General features: G+C 38.8%; 1 protein-coding gene across 37 annotated transcripts in view; it reads left to right on the top strand.

Moving 5' to 3' along the window:
* The window catches only part of PTPRD (protein tyrosine phosphatase receptor type D), a 1471303-nt gene that overhangs the window by 1410959 nt on the left and 39563 nt on the right, over positions 1-20781 (top strand). For all 37 annotated transcript variants that reach the window (XM_075278421.1, XM_075278482.1, XM_075278474.1 and 34 more), the window contains 2 exons: positions 5043-5166; positions 13901-14076. In XM_075278421.1, the coding sequence (XP_075134522.1) occupies positions 5043-5166; positions 13901-14076 (300 nt within the window). The remainder of the gene's footprint in view (positions 1-5042; positions 5167-13900; positions 14077-20781) is intronic.

Below are 20781 nucleotides of genomic sequence, written 5' to 3'. Positions count from 1 at the left end.
AAGTGAGTTTGAAAGAGCATCACGTGCTTAAAACAAAGCACGGTGGCTCACTGGTTAGCCTTGCAGCGCTGGAGTCCTGGGTTCAAGTCCTGCCAAGGACAACATCTGCAAGAAGTTTGTATGTTCTTCCTGTGTTTGTGTGGGTTTCCTCCCACATGCCAAAGACATACTGAAAGGGAATGTAGACTGTGAGCTCTGTATGGGAGAGTGCCTGACAAGGTCTGTAAAGCGCTGTGGCATATGATGGTGTTATACAAGTAAGCATAAATAATAAAATGTTTACCCACCATTTTGAAAAGAGGTGAACAATTTTGTCCTGCCCATTTTTGGAGTTTTGCGTGAAGTTTTATAATTTTTTTGAAAGGAAGGAAATAAACATGTGTATAACCAAAGATGTGTAGTTGCAACCATTTTTCTGGAAAACATTCAGCAGTACCAACACTTACGGCCATGGCTGTATAACCCATACTTCAAGTAGGTCATCTATATTTTTGGCCCAGGAGTCTCATTTAAGTCAGTGATGAAATAATAAAGTAGTGAAGTAAATCATTGGTCTTAAGAACCAAGTCCTTGGTATCTGCAGCCTGGTGCACAAAGCTAACCAATGCATTGTTGTATACAGCACAGCATACATAGCCTTGCATTTTCTTATATAGAATTTATTTGTCAGGTTTATGAGGTACATTGCCAATATTATATTTATGTGCCGCATTCCCATTTTAGTGATATGTGCCACTGACATGACTTGTACTCTAAATCCTTGTGAAGATTTGCCCATTAAACCTTTAATGTTCTTATTAAACCTTTTAATGCAGCCTAAGTGCAAATGAGTTATTAGTCTTTCACAGCTCAGAGATCATTTTTTGAATGAGTGTACGTGTGTGTGTCTTTGTGCACTTACGGTATATATATCTGTATGTTTGCTTCCGTTTGCTGCTTATTTTTTAGTCCTAAGAATTTCAGTTGTTCATGTCGATACATAAAAGACATGAAGAAAAACAATTGTAGTAGATTCCACCTGCCTCTGCCCACAGGCTTTAGAGTTAATAAGTGGATTTGACCATCTGGACTTTAATCTTATGGAAATATACAGAAAGTGCTGTATAATATGCTGATGGCAATGCCCTAGTACACCGATGAACTGCTGAATGGCTGACAAAGACATCTGCTTGACTTTTCATACTTCTAAGCGGCTTTAGATGATTGGAGCTAGGAGTATGCTTGACATGGCATGTATCCTTATTGGGAGAAGAGATCAAATTGCATTTCAACCTTGAAAAAAGGAAAAAAGAAATAAATAAAAGTAGGAGAAGTGATGTGAGCGGAGAATGCTGATTATGTGAAGCCTCATTCATTGTGTGATTACATTGCTCACTCATCAAGTACTGATTGGGTGAGTCACCTTTATCAAGTCGCCACAAAGTATCACTGCAGCAATGTACACAACCTCAGTTACTAACAAAACCTCAATGGAGTTCTATTCCACATAAAGTGTCATAAAATCCAATGCACATTAATAGATGTAAGGTTTGCATTGTAGGGAAGTATCATTTGAGCTTAGTATTAATGTGTACTGGCACTGTAGTCACATTCGGATAAGGCTGCCCATTCTTTTTTCTTTTTTTAAAGGGAACCTGTCAGGTCTATTTGGGTTGGTTGTTTAGAGTTACATATAGCCCTGTGCTAACTCTGTCTGTGGTTACACTGAAAAAAAACTAATTTTCATACTTACCTAGAGAGGAGTCAGATGAGTTTTATCAGCGACTGTACAGTCATTCAGTGAAATGGGGAATGTACACCTTAGCTTCGCTGTTCATGCACCCAAAGTTTGGTGCCCGCACATTGAACCCAAGCTGTACTGCTACAGATTTAGAGTACAAGTACAAAGTAAGGATAGATAGATAGATAGATAGATAGATAGATAGATAGATATGTATATTTATTTAATTTTTTTTGAACTGCGGGCACAGACTGGGTTAGAAGAGGGCTATTTGGGATACTACAGACCAATTGATACTAGGGTTGAGTGATGGGGATCGGAAAAGATCGGATTCCGATCGTCGATCAAATAAATTTCACGATCGCGATCAGAATTCCGATCCCGATCTTTTTAGATGGGATCGAGGTCGGAGGTTATTTCCCACAATGCTTTGATGCTGGCCAAGCATTGTGGGAAAAGCTAACAATGTTAGCTACTAGAGATGAGCGAGTATTACTCGAAACTGCCGTTTCGAATAGCACGCTCCCATAGGAATGAATGGATGCAGCCGGCACACAGCCTGTGCCGGCTGCGTCCATTCATTCTAATGGGAGCGTGCTACTTGAAACAGCAGTTTTAAATAGTACTCACTTATCTCTAGACTAGCTAACATCTCTAGTAGCTAACACTTACCTGCACAGATCGCTGCCGCTCCCCGCTGTTCTCGTTCCTCTTCTCACCTCACTGCCCCCACCTCCTAGGTTAGTGTTACAGACCTAGGAAGAAGGCAGGGCTTGTGGCTTAGGAGAGTGTGGGCGGGTACTGAGAGGGTACCACCCACACTTTTCTAAGCCACAAGCCCCGCCTTCTTCCTAGGTCTGTAACACTAACCTGGGAGGCGGGGGCAGCGAGGCGAGAAGAGGAGCGAGAACAGCGGGGAGCGGCAGTGATCTGTGCAGGTAAGTGGACACCAGGGGGGACTAAGTAGCCAGAGGATTTTTTTTTAATCACTACACAGCGTGGAGTCTAAAAATTAAAGTGTTCAATTTTTATTCTCCATGCTGTGTAGTGAATAGGATCGTTTTTAAAATCTGACTTGCATTAGGATCGGAATTGGGATCGGGATCGAGTGGAAAATGATCGGAAATCGGATTTTAAAAACGATCCTGAAATCAACAAGATCGGCTCAACCCTAGTTGAGTTATTACTATTGAGCTATTACTACATCCCAGCTTTACTGTTCCAAACAGATCAGACTGGTTAATATTAAAAGGGTTGTCTGGAATAAATTAAAAATTGGTTCCTAAACTAAACCCCCTCCCCTCGCCTAACTTCTAATTGATTTAATTTAAAAAAAAAGGTCTGTATCTACCGTTTCTGCATTTCCGGAAATGAAGCGTCACCAACAACCCCCCCCCAGTTCCCATCATGCTTATCTATCTTTAGTCTTCTGGCACAAAGTGTCACTTCCTCCGCTTCTGCTGGCACCTGTGCAATAGAGCTTTATTGTACACTTGCCAGCAGAAGTAAAGAGCACATATCAGGCAAGAAGCAAGAAGTCTACAGAAGAAGATGCCAGCGGAATTGAATTAACTAGTCTCCAGGACACAGAAGATAGGTAAGTATGGTAGGAGGTGGGCTGAGCTAGTTAGGATAGTAGCTCACGGATAGCTAGGGAAACAGGGAGGGGTTGTGAGAGAGGTAGTGAGAGGGGAATCATGGGAGTTGGAGGCTAAGGCCCCGTTCACACGGGGCACGGACCGCATATTTTGGTACTGATTTTGACATGGGAAGCTGCGTCAGAATACCACCAAAATGCACCTGTCGCAGATTCCAACAGTCGTGGCTTCCCACTCCGGAGTAGGACCAAATGAATGGGCCTAATCCAGAGGGTGCAGCCGCGGAATCCACACGAAGAAAGGGCAGCTCGTTTCTTTTTTCCGTTTACGGGAACAAACCGCTAGCGGAAAAAAAAAGAACACTACCAGTCTGCACAGACCTCTATTGAGAGGAGGCGGATTTTGAGGAGGATTCAGCGCCAAAATCCACCCCCTCTTGCCCTGTGTGAACGAGCCCTAAGACAGCAGGAAGCTGATAGATAGTGTACAGTGTTGAGCTGTTCCCCTAAATAGGTTTTCTGGGTTCACAATATCACCTTAGTCCTGATGGGTGTCTGACTCCAAATGTTTGAACGGGGTTACTGTTTTTAGTTGAGTGTTGGTGCCTCTTCATTGTTTTTATGGATCCATCTACCTGCATACCATCAACTCAGCAATTGTGGTATTACAGTTCTGTCTCTTATCTCTTGTTCTATGTGAATGGAACAAAGCTGTAATACCCTGTACAAGTGCTGTTGTGAAAATGCCTTTAACCGGTTCTGGACCACCCATATACTATGAATGTCAAGGAGGTCCATTCTTTTTTCCTGCAAGGACATATGTATTTGCCATTGCATTGTTAAGCAGCTGCATGATTTTGAATTGGGGAGCCAGCTATTACTACATCCCAGTCGAAGGAGGGCCTGAATTTCCAGATTTGCTTACACATGCGCTCTGAATCTGTTCTAAAATTGGTCCCAGTGTCACCCATTTATCAGATAATAACATTTTCTGTCTGTGTCACAGCTGTCCGTAGCTAAATATCCCAAATCAGGCCCCGCCCGCTATGCACTTGCCAGCTGATTTGCATATCCATAAAAAATTGATTATATCTGTATTTCTTCACTGGATTATAGCCAAAAAGGCACGTTTATGCTCCTGTTACAGAGCCCCTAAACAGTTCTACTATTGATTCAGAAGGCATTTTGGACTTGACAATTCCCTTTAAGCATCACATTGATCAAAAGCATTATCAAAAATTGCAGAAATTAATAACTAGCAATGAATAAAAACTGTGATTCATGACAAAAAATAGCAATGCAATGCATCCCACACTGTGTGTAATTTAGAGCAGCATGCTATATGCAGATATAATAGCTACTCACATCCCTAGTTCACAGTAGTAGCAAGGTTTACTGTACACAACAATGGGATTGATAAAAACACTGGCTTACAAGTACTTTGACTCTCATTGGCATTAAAAAAGCAAAAATTATCCCAATTATGGGATTAAAACAAATTAGATTAAAACTAAAGTCAAATCAGTTTGTAAATATATTACTATAAGTTGTTATTTTTCTGCTATTAACTCTAGATGTAAGCAGCTAAAGGGGGAACCACTTGTCAATGAAATGTTTTGTGACTTTGACTGTAATATAAGAGTGTTTTGTCATTTTTTGTCATTTTGGTGCTTTGTTCTCATTAAAACAACACACCTATTTTATGTTCTCTTGTTTCGTTTACAGTCTATTGACCCAGGGCAACAGTTCACATGGGAGCACTCTAACCTGGAAGTTAATAAACCAAAGAATAGATATGCAAATGTAATTGCATACGATCACTCACGTGTGTTGCTTTCAGCCATTGAAGGTAAGCGGATCCGTCGTTCTTCAGTGAATGGTAGTATTAACTTGCTAGTGGGCATTGAACAGCTGTTTTACTGTGTTAGGCTGAAACTAGGCAATGTATAAACTCACATCTAGCTTGCTTCCATCCACATTGCAGGAAAAACAAACTCTTCAGAAATGCTGTGTTTTCCCCATAGACTTATATGGGGATCTGGCAAAATTGAAAAATGCAAGCGTATTGGCTGCATTTATTTCTGCTGCATTTCCACTACATTTTTAAGTGCAGTTACATATGGCATTAGTCTTAGGCTAAAGCCCAACATAGTGATATGCAGCAAAAAATAAAACTCTGCAGAAAACACACAACAGAAATGCATTTGGTTTTTCATTGCATTTTTGCAGAGGTTTTTTTTTTTTTTTTTTGTGGACTTCCTGGCCTTATTATACCTATATGGAAAATGCCAGAGTTTCCTAAGGTATTTTTGTCATGCTGCAAATTTTAAAAATGTGGGTCGTTTTGAAAACGCGGTGTTTCCACAGCAAATTTTTTTCCTGCAATGAGTGGGTGGGATTATCCAGAATCCCATTCACTTTGAAGGTAGTGTAAAATGCAGCGTTTTTTGACGTGGCATTTCTGCAGCTGCAAAAACACTGCAAATACACATTTTTTGCAACGTGGAGCTTCAGTCTTAGATGTTATGTTCCTATATTTACATTTTACTTGGCATTTCTGCATACTGAGACTGTGGTTCAAACTTTGACTCCATGGACTTCAACTATTATCTATTACTGCAGTATCTATTTTATACACATAGCAGCCAAACTGAGAAAGAAGATCCACAGCCTAACCTTGTGATGAAACCATCACAAACTTCATTTATATAATATTCCTCAGCTGCTGTCAGACAACATAGTAGTGACTAGAGATGAGCAAGTACTGTTCGGATCAGCCGATCCGAACAGCACGCTCCATAGAAATGAATGGATGCACCTGGTACTTCTGCTTTGATGGTGGCCGGCCGCTTAACCCCCCCGCGTGCTGGCTACGTCCATTCATTTCTATGCGAGCGTGCTGTTCGGATCAGCAGATCCGAATAGTACTCGCTCATCTCTATTAGTGACCTCTAGTAAGGGAACTGAGCTAAAGAGCAGCCAACACAGATAAAGAGATGAAGTGAACATATGTAATGTAATGGACATATTTGGTCATAAAATGTTTAAAACGAAATATATTTCAGTGACACGCTACATTTGTTGATTGTTGAGAATTAGCAAGCAATTGGTTCAGTATCCAAGTTCAGTATCGGGAGTTTTCCCACAATGGGTATTTGTGACTTATACACAGGGTATGTAATAAGTGACTGATTGATGGGTAACTAATAGAACAGGGGACCTAAGCCCACTTTTAACTTTGCAACCACATCATGGAGAATATTGAATGGCAGCAGTTGGGGGCACACAGTGCCACTCAACTCAGCACTCTGTTATTTCTGTAAGTCTCTCCATCTTCTACTCCATTTGGGATCCATGCCCCAGTGATCAGTGAGGCCCCCAGTAATTAGACATTTTCAACTATAGTGTAGACATGGTGATACGTGTCCATTATGGGCAAACCCCTTTAAAGAGCAATGTCAATACATCTAATTATTACAATTATCAAACAACATACAACTTTAAGGCTGAGGCCCCACATTGCAGAAACAGAGCTTCTTTTGTTGCAGGTTTTGCTGCATTCTTTTGAGCCAAACCTAGGAGTGACTAAAGGGGAATGGGAAATTTGTAGGAAGTTGTATACTTCTACAATCTGCTCAAAAAATCACAACAAAATCTGCGTTTCCGCAACGTGGGGCCTCAGCTTCAAGAGACTGTCTACGTTAGAGAAATCTGTTCAATAAGAATGCAATGAGGGTCTGTATGACAGATACATTTTAGGACAATCCCTAACGGATTTTCATAGTTTGTTCCTAATCCTTTTAGGACCATTAAAGTAACAATTATAATTCAAGAGTGTTACTTATACTTGGTTTATTAACAAATTTGTTACATTTCTATCCAGTTTAATAAATAACATCAGTGTATTTTTGGATCTATTCATCAAGTATTAGTATGTCCTTTGCTCTGCAGTGGCTGTCTATATAGTAGAATTACTTTCCATATTTATTTGCCCATGCTTGTTTGTAGTCATCTCTTCTCTGTGGGCTAGCCTACTTTATAGATAAACACATCATAACAAGCAACATCAAATATGCCTTTAGCAATGGGTAGTCCCAAATATCCATTCACACAATATATCCCTAATATATCCACACTGCGTATTCTGAGGCTGCTGTTATAAAGAACAGTTTAGCACCTTGGGGGAAAAATATTGTAACTTATCCAGCAGGAAATGGTGCAAATTAAGTTACACATAATAAAACTAGTCAAGAATTGACATGTTTTTCTCAAAAGAAATTTACATATATTTCTCAGGCTATAATAGAATTGAGACGCTATTTAATATATTTTTGTAACACATACCTCAAAATATCGGGTTATAAATGTCCCTTGTCAGCAGTGGTGCCCTCCTGTTATAGAGGAACCAAATTCGAGCTCTGAGAACAGATGCCTTACAATTGAAATATAAGATTTTTGTTGATGCATGCTTAGAAAAAAGCAATGTAAAATCTAATAAAAATGTATTAAATATTTTCTCATTTCCTTGCGTCAGGCACACATGACAACTTTACTGCTATCTCACTACATTATCAGAAAACAAATGATCTTTGCTGTACTAGGTCATTAGTAATAGGCCAGTAGTGTCTTTCGGTAATTCTTGAGAACATTAGTCCCTAGAGAGGGGGCTACAAATGCTCTGTATGTAAAGAAAGGAGAAGAACTACTTAAGCGCTAAGGATGATATCTATTAGGATTAGTTTTCTCTCTGTGAGGTAGGTTTAGGTAGATACATAAATATGTATGCGTATATAACAGATATTATTATCCTTTTCCTGCCCTTACATTACATGTATAATATGAAGATACTGAATATGTGGTAAAATAATCCCAAATCTTTTCAGCACTTCATAAGTGCACTTCATAAAAGTACTAAGGTCACAATAATTTTTATAAGCAATGAAATCAAGATTTTAGAAAAAGGTTGGGTAAATGTTACATAGGAAGAAGAGTTCTTTGAGGACGCTATCCTCACTGAAGACATTAAGGAAGTAAATCACCTTTCTTTTACAATTTTTGAGACAGACTTTTAGTAACAGAATAAATGGAATATACAATCGGCATTAAATCCTCTAACTATAACAAGTGTCCAATTGGACTAACCTCTGGCAATCCATAGAAAACATTAGGTCTCTTCTTATTCCAGAACTGTTTCTTGTGCAATATAAATTAATGAGGGGTTTGTGGTGTAAAAAATGGACAATTATGGGCAAAACATGGAATTTAGATTGTGATCCCTCTATGGGACAACATCTGTAAAATGCGGCAAAATATGATAGCGCTATCTAAGTAAGCAACATAAAATAAATCAAACAATAGAAAGTTAAGAGGGTTTAGTATTAAATACCGTTGATGGGGACATGGTGTAGATTTCCATGTGTCTGTGGCTCGACACATCAAATTTTTAAAATTTAGCGATTAAAAAAAGATATCAGCAATGGGGCACAAATATTTTTATGCTTTCTCTTTTATGGTGCCAACTTATTCCACAGTAGTCTCAGCCACAATCGAGCTCAGAATTTAATTTCTCTATCTGAGAAGCACACTAGTGTCAATGCTATGGGAAAACAATGAATCTATCAGAATATTTTACAGGTAAAGAGGGGGTAAGGAGCAGAGTACCTGATGGAAATCCATGTAAACATGGGTAGACCATACAAACTGTATGCAGATACCGCCCTTGGTCAGATTTATACCCAGGATTCCAATGCTGCCTGACTCTTCTACATTATATTAAATCTATAATGCTATTCAGCACAATACACCAGTGTGACTCCATCTTCTTAAGCACAATAATGTCATTTATTGTGAATGTGGATGGGTTAAAGCGGGGGTCAGTGCCAGTTCAGTATAATCTAGGCTGTAATCATCATGTCTGTGTGCTGTACAGTCCCTGACATTCCCCATCCAATCCCGCTACACTGTGTGCCTACTAAATGGCTTTTAAAGTTTATACAAATAATGTGCTGAGCTATCACATCGCCTGCTCTTTAAGATGTGTGTTATTAGTTTTCACATAAACCTGCACCAACCATATCACGTCTTTACGGTAAATGCAAAAATGATTTATCTCAAGTCTTTTATTGCTTATAGTTTGAAAGCTCCGTCATATTTTCTGCCTATATATCAGCCATGGACCAAGTCGACCAAGGTCATCTGCTCATTATTCTTCTAATCTGTACAATTCCTTGCCAGAATAATGTTTGATATATCTCTACTGCTGTTTAAATCAAAAGCATCTTAGTTTGACTTGGGTTTCTCTTGATTGTTTGCATGATAGCTTTCTGTAAGTGATTGACTGCTAATCACTGGATCTGTGATACCAGGGATGAAAAATGAATATTCTTTTTACTCCTGAATTATGCATATTGCAAATCTAAAGCAATATACCAGGCTGCTGATGTTCCTGCCTACAACCCTAGCTAATCCATCTTTAAAGGAGATCATTCCTTGTACTCTTTCTCCATGGGAAGGGAACGTTATGATGTGACTGCATCAGGCCATTTCATAGCCAGGCACAGGTTCATGTGTCATCCTGATATTGACATTTTTTTCCAGCTGCTATATCCAATAATCATGTTTTCACTATCTTCTCAAACAGAGAATCCACCACCACAGTGGAACAGTGTGCAGAAGTGAAAAAAAAACTACTGTTACCATGCCTTTTTCTCCTATTCAATATACAAGGAAATTTCTTGCAATTCTGCAGCTAAAATTAACATGTTGCTATTTTCCAAAATGAAAGTCTTTTTGAAAACACAGCTTTTCCACAGCTCTTTTTTTCCACGATGTATGAATGAGATTAATGCAGTGTAAAATGCAGTTTTTTTCTTCCAACTGCTTTCCCACTGCAGCCAAAATGGCTATGTTTTCCCTACAGTTTTCTGGCTTTGGCTGCAACATCTTTATTAGAGATGAGCGAACAGTAAAATGTTCGAGATTCGATATTCGTTTCGAGTAGCCCCTCAATATTCGACTACTCGAATCGAATATAGAACCCTATTATAGTCTATGGGGGGGAAAATGCTCGTTTCAGGGGTAGGCAACGTTCGATCAAATTATACTTACCAAGTCCACGAGTGAGGGTCGGGCTGGATCCTCAGAGAAGTCTTCTCCGTGCAGCGTCCCCGCGGCATCTTCCGGCTCTGAATTCACTCTGCCAGGCATCGGGCCTGGGCAGAGCCGACTGCGCATGCCCGCTTGTAGTGCGGGCATGCGCAGTCGGCTCTGCCCAGGCCCGATACCTGGCAGAATGAATTCAGAGCTGGAAGATGCCGCGGGGAAGCTGCACGGAGAAGACTTCTAAAGGTAGGAGAAGAACCAGCGTTGATTGGCCGACTGCATAGCATTTGGCCAATCAATGCTGGTTCTGCATCAAACTTTTCCATTCGAATACCGAGTGGTACTTGATCGAGTACGAGTATTTCGAATACCGTAGTATTCAATCGAATACCTACTCGATCGAGTACTACTCGCGCATCTCTAATCTTTATCAAAAACTGACTTTTTGAAAAAGTAACCCAGGAGAAATATTGAGAAGTTGGCCATAAAGTCTAATTCAAATCCAGATATAATTTTTCAGTGGTCCTTTGAAGAATGAAAACTGTACAACTGCTAAACTTTTATAAAACACCGTCACTACTACTCTGGATCAATGGACTTCTTAATATTTGTAAATGATCTTGGTGTTGTACTACATTTTATGAGGAATTCAAATAAGATTTCATTGGTTACAAAAGAGGAATTTGCTCCAAGTGCCATCTATTTGAAGGTATATAGATTATATACTATAGTATACTATATAGAACTATAGATTAATACCTGGTTTTCAAAACAAACCTAGGACATAATCTGAGAATAATCCCGTAGTCAAGCCGGTATGACTTCTCCAGAAGAAATAAGTGTCCATCTGCAGGCAGTTGTTTCAAGGTTACTTGGTAGTATACTTGGTACTATGCCTGCCTGGACTATACCTTAGTAGTAGTAAAAACTTTGCTATCTGTTCTGTTCATCAATCCATTAGTCTGGTTTCTGGTAGTCTTTTGCTTACTATAAATTAATGTACACCCCTGAATAAATATATATATATATATATATATATATATATATATATATATATTTAGGTCCACCTTTTTTATTTGCTGATCAATTTATTAATATATCTGTATAGCACTAGTTATTTAGATCTAAGTCCTGTACACAGACTGTTAAAAATCTGGAGCTGATTTTGAGGCAGATTTGACCTTAAAATGAGCTACAAATTCCATCTGAAGTGTGCCTCCCATTATTCACTATTTTTCAGTGATATCGACACTTGTGGTGACTGACACTTCTTTTTTCACTGCACTAAGAAAAGAAGTATCCTGCTTGATCTTGCCAGGCAACGAATCAGCGGGCAAATCTGAGGCAGAAAGTCATGGCTAAGGGCGCTTTCACATGTCCGAATTCTGTCCCACTGAGCATATAATTAACAGAAAACGTGTGGGTTGTGTGAATAGGAGTCTTTGCATTGTAATCAATTGTGATACCGTGAGTAAATGTCAGAACAGGAGTAAGTTTCCGTAAGTTTCCGTTTAACCCCTTTGGAGCTGTCCATGGCAAAAGTTAAGCATGATAGTGGCAATATACAGATAATGGATGTTAAGAAAGTGATTCAACACAGTGTTAAGACAGAATAGCAGTATATATATATATATATATATATATATATATATATATATATACTGTATATATATATATACTGTATATATTAATATATATATATATATATATATATATATACTGTATATATTTATATATATATATATATATATATATATATATATATATATATATATATACGCACACACTATAATTACAAACTTTCACAATAGAACAAGTCTATTATTTGGTTAACAACCAACTTTGGACCTCTGCTGTAATGGTTCTTTAACAACGTTCCAGCCAGTAGTGGAAGAATCATCAAGTCTGCTAAAAGGTGAATTTGCAGCTGCCGGCATTTTGAAGCTCGTGTAACAAGATGCTCCAGTCTAGCACTGCAGGCAGAGAATTCAAAGTATAATAATATTGATAAACTGCACTGCTAGCTGGCACCCTCCGGCAACAAAAACATTCAATTCCATTTCTTTAGTAATTCAATCCATTTCCAGCATTGCCAGTAAAGTGTCGTCCTATGCCCGGAATATTTCCACAAATAATCAGCATGAGAATAACTGTTGTTTACGGCTTGAGAGTTTCCTTTAACGTTCTATTGATTAAGGGATAAGTATATTGTTTACATCTACAATAACTCACATGGTGATCTTTATTACAAACCAATTATACATTATATATAGACAAAAATCATTAACCTGCTATTGATTCTATAACACACAAACTACGAAGCCGATCCAAGGTTTTCTTTGTGAACAAACGACTCAAGAGTGTAAAACCACATAACAGCAAATCATTATTTAGCTTATCTTCATATGAAATACAGTAAGCATTACTGCCTAGCAAAGCTATATATTTGTCCTTATATCCAACCCATGATAATGTGTGTTATAGAAAGGACACACTTGGTGATGGGAGGAAATTATTTAGATTGGCATTTCCTTTGCCAGTCTTAATCGATTCCTCCGCTGGCCTGAGATGCGCCAGAATTATTAAGAAGCTCTGGCATCTAAATCTAAGGAGCCAGGCAATTTGCTACACATACCAATACATGCAGGTCACTCATCGACTAAGGCTTCAAGTTTTCAAACCTGAAAAATGTAGGGATAGCACTAAACACCCTTTTAAAGTTTAGGCTAGGTTCACACAGTATTTGGGCATTAATACAATGTATAAGTTGATAAATGCTCCTCTGTTATAAATGTAACATGCCATAAACTTCTGGAAGCCATATGTATTTGAAAAGTATGTCTTTTTGGCCAGCATACATTCCTATAACTATGTCTGAACTGCAGTGCCTACAAAACCATATGTGATATGTTTTTTAACCATGGTAGCAATGGTGGACGTATAAGCATAGAGTTGAGTATCAATACAGTTATCCATCTGGGCCATAAGTGCATTGGCACTGTAGACATTCCCATCTAGCATAATGTGTATGTTGTGAACCTAGCCTTGTTTGCTTATTTAAAGTCACTATACGTTTCACATCTATCTGTCGAACGAAACACTATTATGCTATATTTACAAACTAGAAATGGATCTAAAAAGGAAGGTGAAATTTTGTATCTGGAGTCACTGTTTCATTCTGCTTTCCTTATGTTCCTAGTTGGATGACTGGACGTTTCATATAGTACTGAGCTTAATGTCCGGTATCTTATTTTCTAAATGAACCAGCATTTCTATTTTCAACCCAATTAAACCGAGTCATTGCAGTGTATTTTCTGCATGTAAATATTATTACAAGGAAATCTTTCCAAACCCATAATTTACAATGATAGCTTTTCAAAAGAAATAGGAAACTATCTATGATATTTGCATTACCCATTTGCTATTTGCATTAGATGTTATATGGATCATTACAATCATTCCTGACCCTTCTTGTTTTCCAGGCATACCAGGAAGTGACTATATCAACTCCAATTATATTGATGGTTACAGAAAGCAAAATGCCTATATAGCAACACAAGGACCTCTTCCAGAAACCTTTGGAGATTTTTGGAGAATGATGTGGGAACAACGTAGTGCTACCGTTGTCATGATGACAAAATTAGAAGAGAGGTCAAGGGTAAATATGGATGTTACTTTACAATACATATTATTCATATGCAAAATATCATACAGGGTTTGTTGTTTTCTATGGGAGAATACTACTAAATAACCATGTAAGAACTTGTAGGAAAAGTAAGATGATACCATCTGTATAGTTATGTCACATGTAATGTTCATACTACATTTTGGGTATACATTTGGTATATGAATTACTTTCTTTGTAGAAAAACATTGCATACTTACAATATATGTATATATATATATATATATATATATATATATATATATATATATATATAACATTGACTTTTATTATGGAAAACCGAATATTTTTTTGGGGGGGTATAGTATATTGTGGTACACTATACTTCAGAAACGTCATGAAAACAGTGTCCAGATGGCACCTTGTCAAAGCTATGCTAAAAAAAAATCATGGCCCATAGAAAACTGTTAGATGTTATGTCCACATGTATCTTTCTAATGTAACTAGAGGTCTGCCATGCACTGTAGAGCAGTCAGCCAAATTTATCATGAATATTTTGTGCGTAAAAATCTTCAACACCCAATCTTTTGTTCTCAGTGGAGATAACCCCCCTCTCCCCATTGAGAACCCATGCATGCTCTCTAAGCTGAGTATGTGTATAGTTGGAGAGATTGAGAAGAATAGTAGTGGTGTCATGAGGAATCAGGGAATGGTTGTTTGACAGCTATTGAAGGCGTACTGTATATCTACCTGTAGGTGTCATACTTGAAAGGCTCCTATAAGCTCCACATAAAGTTGCTTTTTTGTACTACAGTAGAAATGACTGCCACTATATTTAAATAAAGACTTGAAACATTTCAAGTCACCATCTTCATAGATGAACAGTCAATGAAAAAATCTTTCAGTCTTCTTGTAATCCATCATATTTTCACAGTTCTTTATTGTGCGTTTACGAGAAGTCAGTCCAGACAGCAAACTTGTTAAATAACTAGTACAGCGAGATTTAATCACAACTGTAATTTCTTATGTAACTTCTATTTGAAGTGGACAAAAGAAAGTAAAACTGAAGAATACATTAACCCCATCACACATCAATCAATGGTCGGAACTGTAAGATTCCTCACAAGGTCACTTTGTCATTATTCTGATTAGCAAGTGTGTCCAGTTTTCTGTATCTACCATTTGCTTGTGCTAGTCACATACGTTTCATCTTTAACAATGACCATCATTTCTACTTGAAAACCTTAAAGGAATGGTATTCTAAAGAGATGCTGAATACTGCGTATTGTGTACAATACTTTTTCTAGAGGGTAATAGTTGTGTATTATATACATGTAAAGGATGACTCTATGAATGAGGCCTTCACTAGAATTCAGCTATTTCTGGCTCTACATCTTCCTTGTCATAGTCTGTAACGTTCTGCATAATAGGTAATTCATGAAACCGCATGTAAGATTCCACAATCTCCTGGTAGAAGATAGGTATTTCTTTTAGACTTTTAGTGGGAGTCCACACTTTCTTACATACCCAAACATTCTTTTATATTTCTGAAACAAAGTCATGGAAGATGAGTGAGAAAGGAAGTGACTGGAAAGTCCAGCACTCTATCACGAGTATATCAGAGATTTTGTGGAAATGTAGTCTTTTGGCACCGCAGGTCATAAACCACCCTGGATCTGCTGATTTCAGGGAAGCCATAATAAATTTGATGTACTCTGTGACACTTCTACTTTATTCTTGGAAGAAAACTCTAAACCCATAAAGGAAGTGTTTCCAGTTTTATAAGTATTAAATATTACCTCTAGATCATGAAATATTGTAATACATAACGTTTTGGAAACATCAGTCTTTAATTCAGGAACTCCATCAAGTGACGGAATGGCTAAGACCTTGGCCGCCTGCGAATTACATTGACAATCTTTGATTTTAATGGGCACTGTGTAATTCTTCATTTCTACGTTGATGTTCTCGATTATATTGAAACACTTTTTGCCAGGTTCCCCCACAGATTTCATCTGCTTGCTGAGGATTATAGTAACAGGAACATTCTAAGAAAAATAAATTGTCCAAACGCTAAAATCCTTTTTATCACACATCTAAATGGACATTCACCCTTGACTGTGTAGAAGAAGTGGCCGAATTACCAAATGCCTTGTACTTTGACATTAGTTTATCTGATTCACTAGGGCAAGGTCTGATTTTTGCAGAAAGTCTAACTCACGGCAGTGCAAACACATGTCACGCCATTAAAATTCAATTACATTTTAGCAATTACATTTTGATTTTACGATTGATGACACCAGAAGGAAACATAATAATACTATTTGGCATTTTCCAAGCTTTTTTTTTTACATTGCAAATAGAATGTATTTTTCCTATGAAAAAATTACTAAAATGTTGATATGACAAGCTGTCAGTGTTCAAGTGGAAGAATTATATGTATTTGCAGTCATTGCCTGGCCAGGCTTTTACCTGTCTTAAGATGCCAATCAGCTCATTTCTGCCCATACCTGCTTTTTCATCTCCTTTAAATAATGGCTAGTGGTGCAATAATAACAATAATAATCTCTTTTCAATAAGGTGCGATTGTAGTGAAAATACTCATTTTACTGTCATATATTGTCTTATAAAGAAAGCATTGGAGCATATGTGGCATTCTGTCAATGGAATTTCAAAAAATATTACGCTAGCCAAAAAGGTGTTTTCCCCTCCCAGTATAATTTGCTTTATTCTGAAAATGTCACTTGCTTCTGAAAGCTTTTCAACGTGCAACATCGAAGTTTATGTTTTCAAACCCGGGTCTGCTTTATGAATGAAGTATTGAGAATCTTTTCTTATCAAACTCGTAAACAAAAAGGCAATCACCTAACAGAAACAGCCGTTGTATTTTATCCCCAAATGGGAATTATTCTTCGGTAACTGATATATTGATTGACTTTTATGTCACTGTAAACGCTGTTAATTGTCAAGCATAGAGTTGCCTTGGAAATACATGAAAACATATAATTTCGTATAGAAAAAGTTTTGCGGCATCCACAGTACAGAATTGTATTGCTCACACACAGACAAATTTCAGTGCTCATACTAGCAAAGTTGCTTTACAATTACACCCAAGGATTCTATTCACTTAGGTTAATTATGTTGACATTGATTTCCATATTCTCGAACAGTCTCTGAAATGTGCATTGTTTTGGCATGTGGGAGGTCACCCACACAGTTGGTATGTGATGACTACCACCAAGGAGATTAGAAATGAAACCACAAATGAAATGTAAACAACAGTTTTATCTCGGGAAATTTTATTTAGCTATTGTTAATGTAATTATTGTGTTTTCAGGAGCGCAGTTCAGGGATACCGGGCATAGTAATGCAAGATTAATTTATTCATTAGTCAGGCTATTAATGGATACAGAAGAATACGCAGACGACACATTTCACCTGGAGGCCATTTTCAACAGGACTTACAAATATTGTATCATTTATCTAAAGAGTAAATCATTATATCACTTGCTAGTTATTTTAATACAATGCTCATAGTCAGTGTTGAGTCCACTCACGTCTATACAGAATATAGGCATGTCTGTTTTTAAATACGTCTTAAAACAATGTTCTAGCTACAGTCACATGTGATGGATGTTACTGTACACTAAAACTTAGGAGTCCAACCACACCATTCCTCCACTGCTCAACTGCAGCAAGGTGGAGTAGGAACCAAGTGTCAGTTGATCATGCACCCAGCTGCATCAATGAAACTATAAGGGAGTAATGAGAACAGATATCATATAAGGCCCCATGTAGCAGGCTGCAGCAAAAAAGTGCAGTGGGAAAACCGTATATGAACACATATCACATGGGGTGGAAAAGCATTGCGGTTTTTTTTCTGCTCCATTTTTTCTTTCTGCTTCAATTATACCAATTGGGAAACTGCTGGTGTTTCCATAGGTATAAATTGGCTTGCTGCGATTTTCAAAAACATAATGGTTTTGGAAATCACAGCATTTTTGCTGCTTGTATTTTTCTGTAATGTGTGGATGGGATTTCCTTTGCAGGAACTGTAAAAGCACTGTGCTTTTTTGCCACTGCTACTGCAAAATGCAGCATGTTTTTTTTCTCCTGCAGAATTTCAGCAGAAAAAAATGCTGCATTTTACAATAGCAGCAAAGTGAATGATATTCTGGCTAATCTCATTTAGGCTAAGGCCCCACTTTGCGGAAACGCAGCTTTTTCTGTTGCAGATTGTGCTGCAGTTTTTTGAGCCAAAGTCAAAAATGGCTACAAAACGAATGAGAAATATATAGGATGTTCGTACACTTCTCCTTTCTGCTCAATCCACTCCTGGCTTTGTCTCAAAAAACTGCAGAAAAATCTGCAACAAAAAAAGCTGCGACGTGGGGCCTCAATCTTAGGCCGGAGCCCCACGGGCCGGAAACGCCACGATTTGACCACGGCGGAAATGCCACCGGAAAAATCGCGGCGTTTTACAGTATTTGCAAAGTGGATGGGATTCATTCGAATCCCATGCACACTTTGTGGAAAAAATCACAGCGTGGACCTGCTTCAAATTACAAAACCGTCGCGGTTTTGCAAATCGCAGCATGTCAATTATATCTACAGAAACGCCAGCAGCTATCCCATAGATATAATTGTAACAGAAAGTCCGCGGAGGAAAACTCTGTGAACTTTCTTTTTAAAACGCTTCGGGAAGAACTGCAATGCGTTCACGCTACGGTTGTTCTCACAGCGGTTTAGCGCAGTGGTTCTGGCCCATGGGGCCTTAGCCTTAATCTCTCTTCTTTTCACTTTGAGGAAATGCTGTGTTTTTCCTGCTGCAGAAATGCAGAAAAAAAATGCTGTGTTTTACAGTAGCAGCAAAGTGAATAATATTCTGGTTAATTTCACCCAGCTGCGTTTTCAGAAATACACGTGTTTTTGAAAAACGCAGTATGTCAATTTTACCTGTGGAAATACTTGCATTTTCCATATAGTTTTAATAAGGAAAACGACTGAGTAAAACGCAGCAAAAATACAATGAAAAAAGTTGCACAAAAAAAAAAAAACGGAATGCATCTCCGCTGCGCTGGGCCATAGCTTTAGGATTGATGTGCATGTGGCTCATATCACCACTAGAGATGAGCGAGTACTGTTCGGATCAGCCGATCCGAACAGCACGCACGCATTGAAATGAATGGAAGCACCTGGTACTTCCGCTTTGACGCCGGCCGGCCGCTTAACCCCCCGCGTGCCAGCTACGTCCATTCATTTCAATGCGTGCGTGCTGTTCGGATCGGCTGATCCGAACAGTACTCGCTCATCTCTAATCACCACTATTCTCATGTGTAACATGTGGATTCTACAGTGGATTTCAACCCACTAAATGAAAAAGAAATAAAAATCCACACCACAGATGAAATTGTGCATGGACATTTTCCATTGCGTGCGGGTGCAGTTTGTCCACATTTATCAAATTGTAATGTACTTCATAATTTCCATGTACAAGAGTAAATTCACACCATGTATGTATTTATCATAATAAGTTATTTGTGAATCATCTCTGTATGGCCTGATTCACATCTGCGTTCGGTATTCCGTTTGGGAAGTCCGCATGGGGTCCCCTTGAACGGAACACTGAACACATTGACAAGCTGTGAGCACTGAAAGCACACGGACCCCATAGACTATAATCCTGAATCCTGTATACATGCTAGTGCTACACAATTCATTACCATTTCAGCTTCAGCTCGTTCTCCTAGAACAGTGATGGCGAACCTATGGCACGCGTGCCAGAGAGGGCACGCAAAGCCCTCCATGCTGGCACGCGTGCGGTCGCCCAGATCGCTCACCAACAGGGAATCCGGTACAGGATTCCCCGTTGATGAGCGATCACTGCCTTCAGTTGTATGTGCAAATGCACATACAACTGAAAGCTGTCAGGGTAGGCCGCGGATCGCGCGACCGCGGCCTACACTGGCTGCAGAGTTTGACCTCTGCCCCGACACGGGCGCGATGACGTCATCAGCGCCGCCAGTGACAAGAAGGTGGATGCCGGCGGCTCTTCAGGGGTGAGTATGAGAGTGACTCACTGTGTATATGATGTTGGGGGGAGCGCTTATAATACTTGGTGGCGTGTATGATACTGGGGGGGAGTGTATAATACTGGGGGGGGCTTATAATACTGGGTGGGGTGTATAATACTGGGGGGAGTGTATAATACTGGGGGGAGTGTATAATACTGGGGGGAGTGTATAATACTGAGGGGGCTTATAATACTGGGGGGAGTGTATAATACTGGGGGGGCTTATAATACTGGGTGGGGTGTATAATACTGGGGGGAGTGTATAATACTGAGGGGGCTTATAATACTGGGGGGAGTGTATAATACTGGGGGGGCTTATAATACTGGGGTGGCTTATAATACTGGGGGGTGTACTAAAGAGCATATAATACTGGGGGGGGGGCTATTTATAAGCATACAATACTGTGTGTGGATGCCACTGTGGAGCATATAATCCTGTGGGGGGGACACCTACTGCGGAGCATATAACACTGGGGGGCTACTGTGGTACTGTGGAGAATATAATATTGTGTGGTGGGCCCACTGCAGAGCATATAATACTGTCTGGGGTCCCCTCACTATTTATATCACACAGTATCTGTTTTATAGCAGACGTGATATTAGTACAGGATGTAAGAATATTACACGGTAACTATAAAACAGATCCTGTGCGATGTAAATAGTGA

The sequence above is a fragment of the Leptodactylus fuscus genome, chromosome 1 (assembly GCF_031893055.1).
Source record: "Leptodactylus fuscus isolate aLepFus1 chromosome 1, aLepFus1.hap2, whole genome shotgun sequence".
Lineage (NCBI taxonomy): Eukaryota > Metazoa > Chordata > Amphibia > Anura > Leptodactylidae > Leptodactylus > Leptodactylus fuscus.
This window is presented reverse-complemented; position numbering and strand designations above follow the sequence as displayed.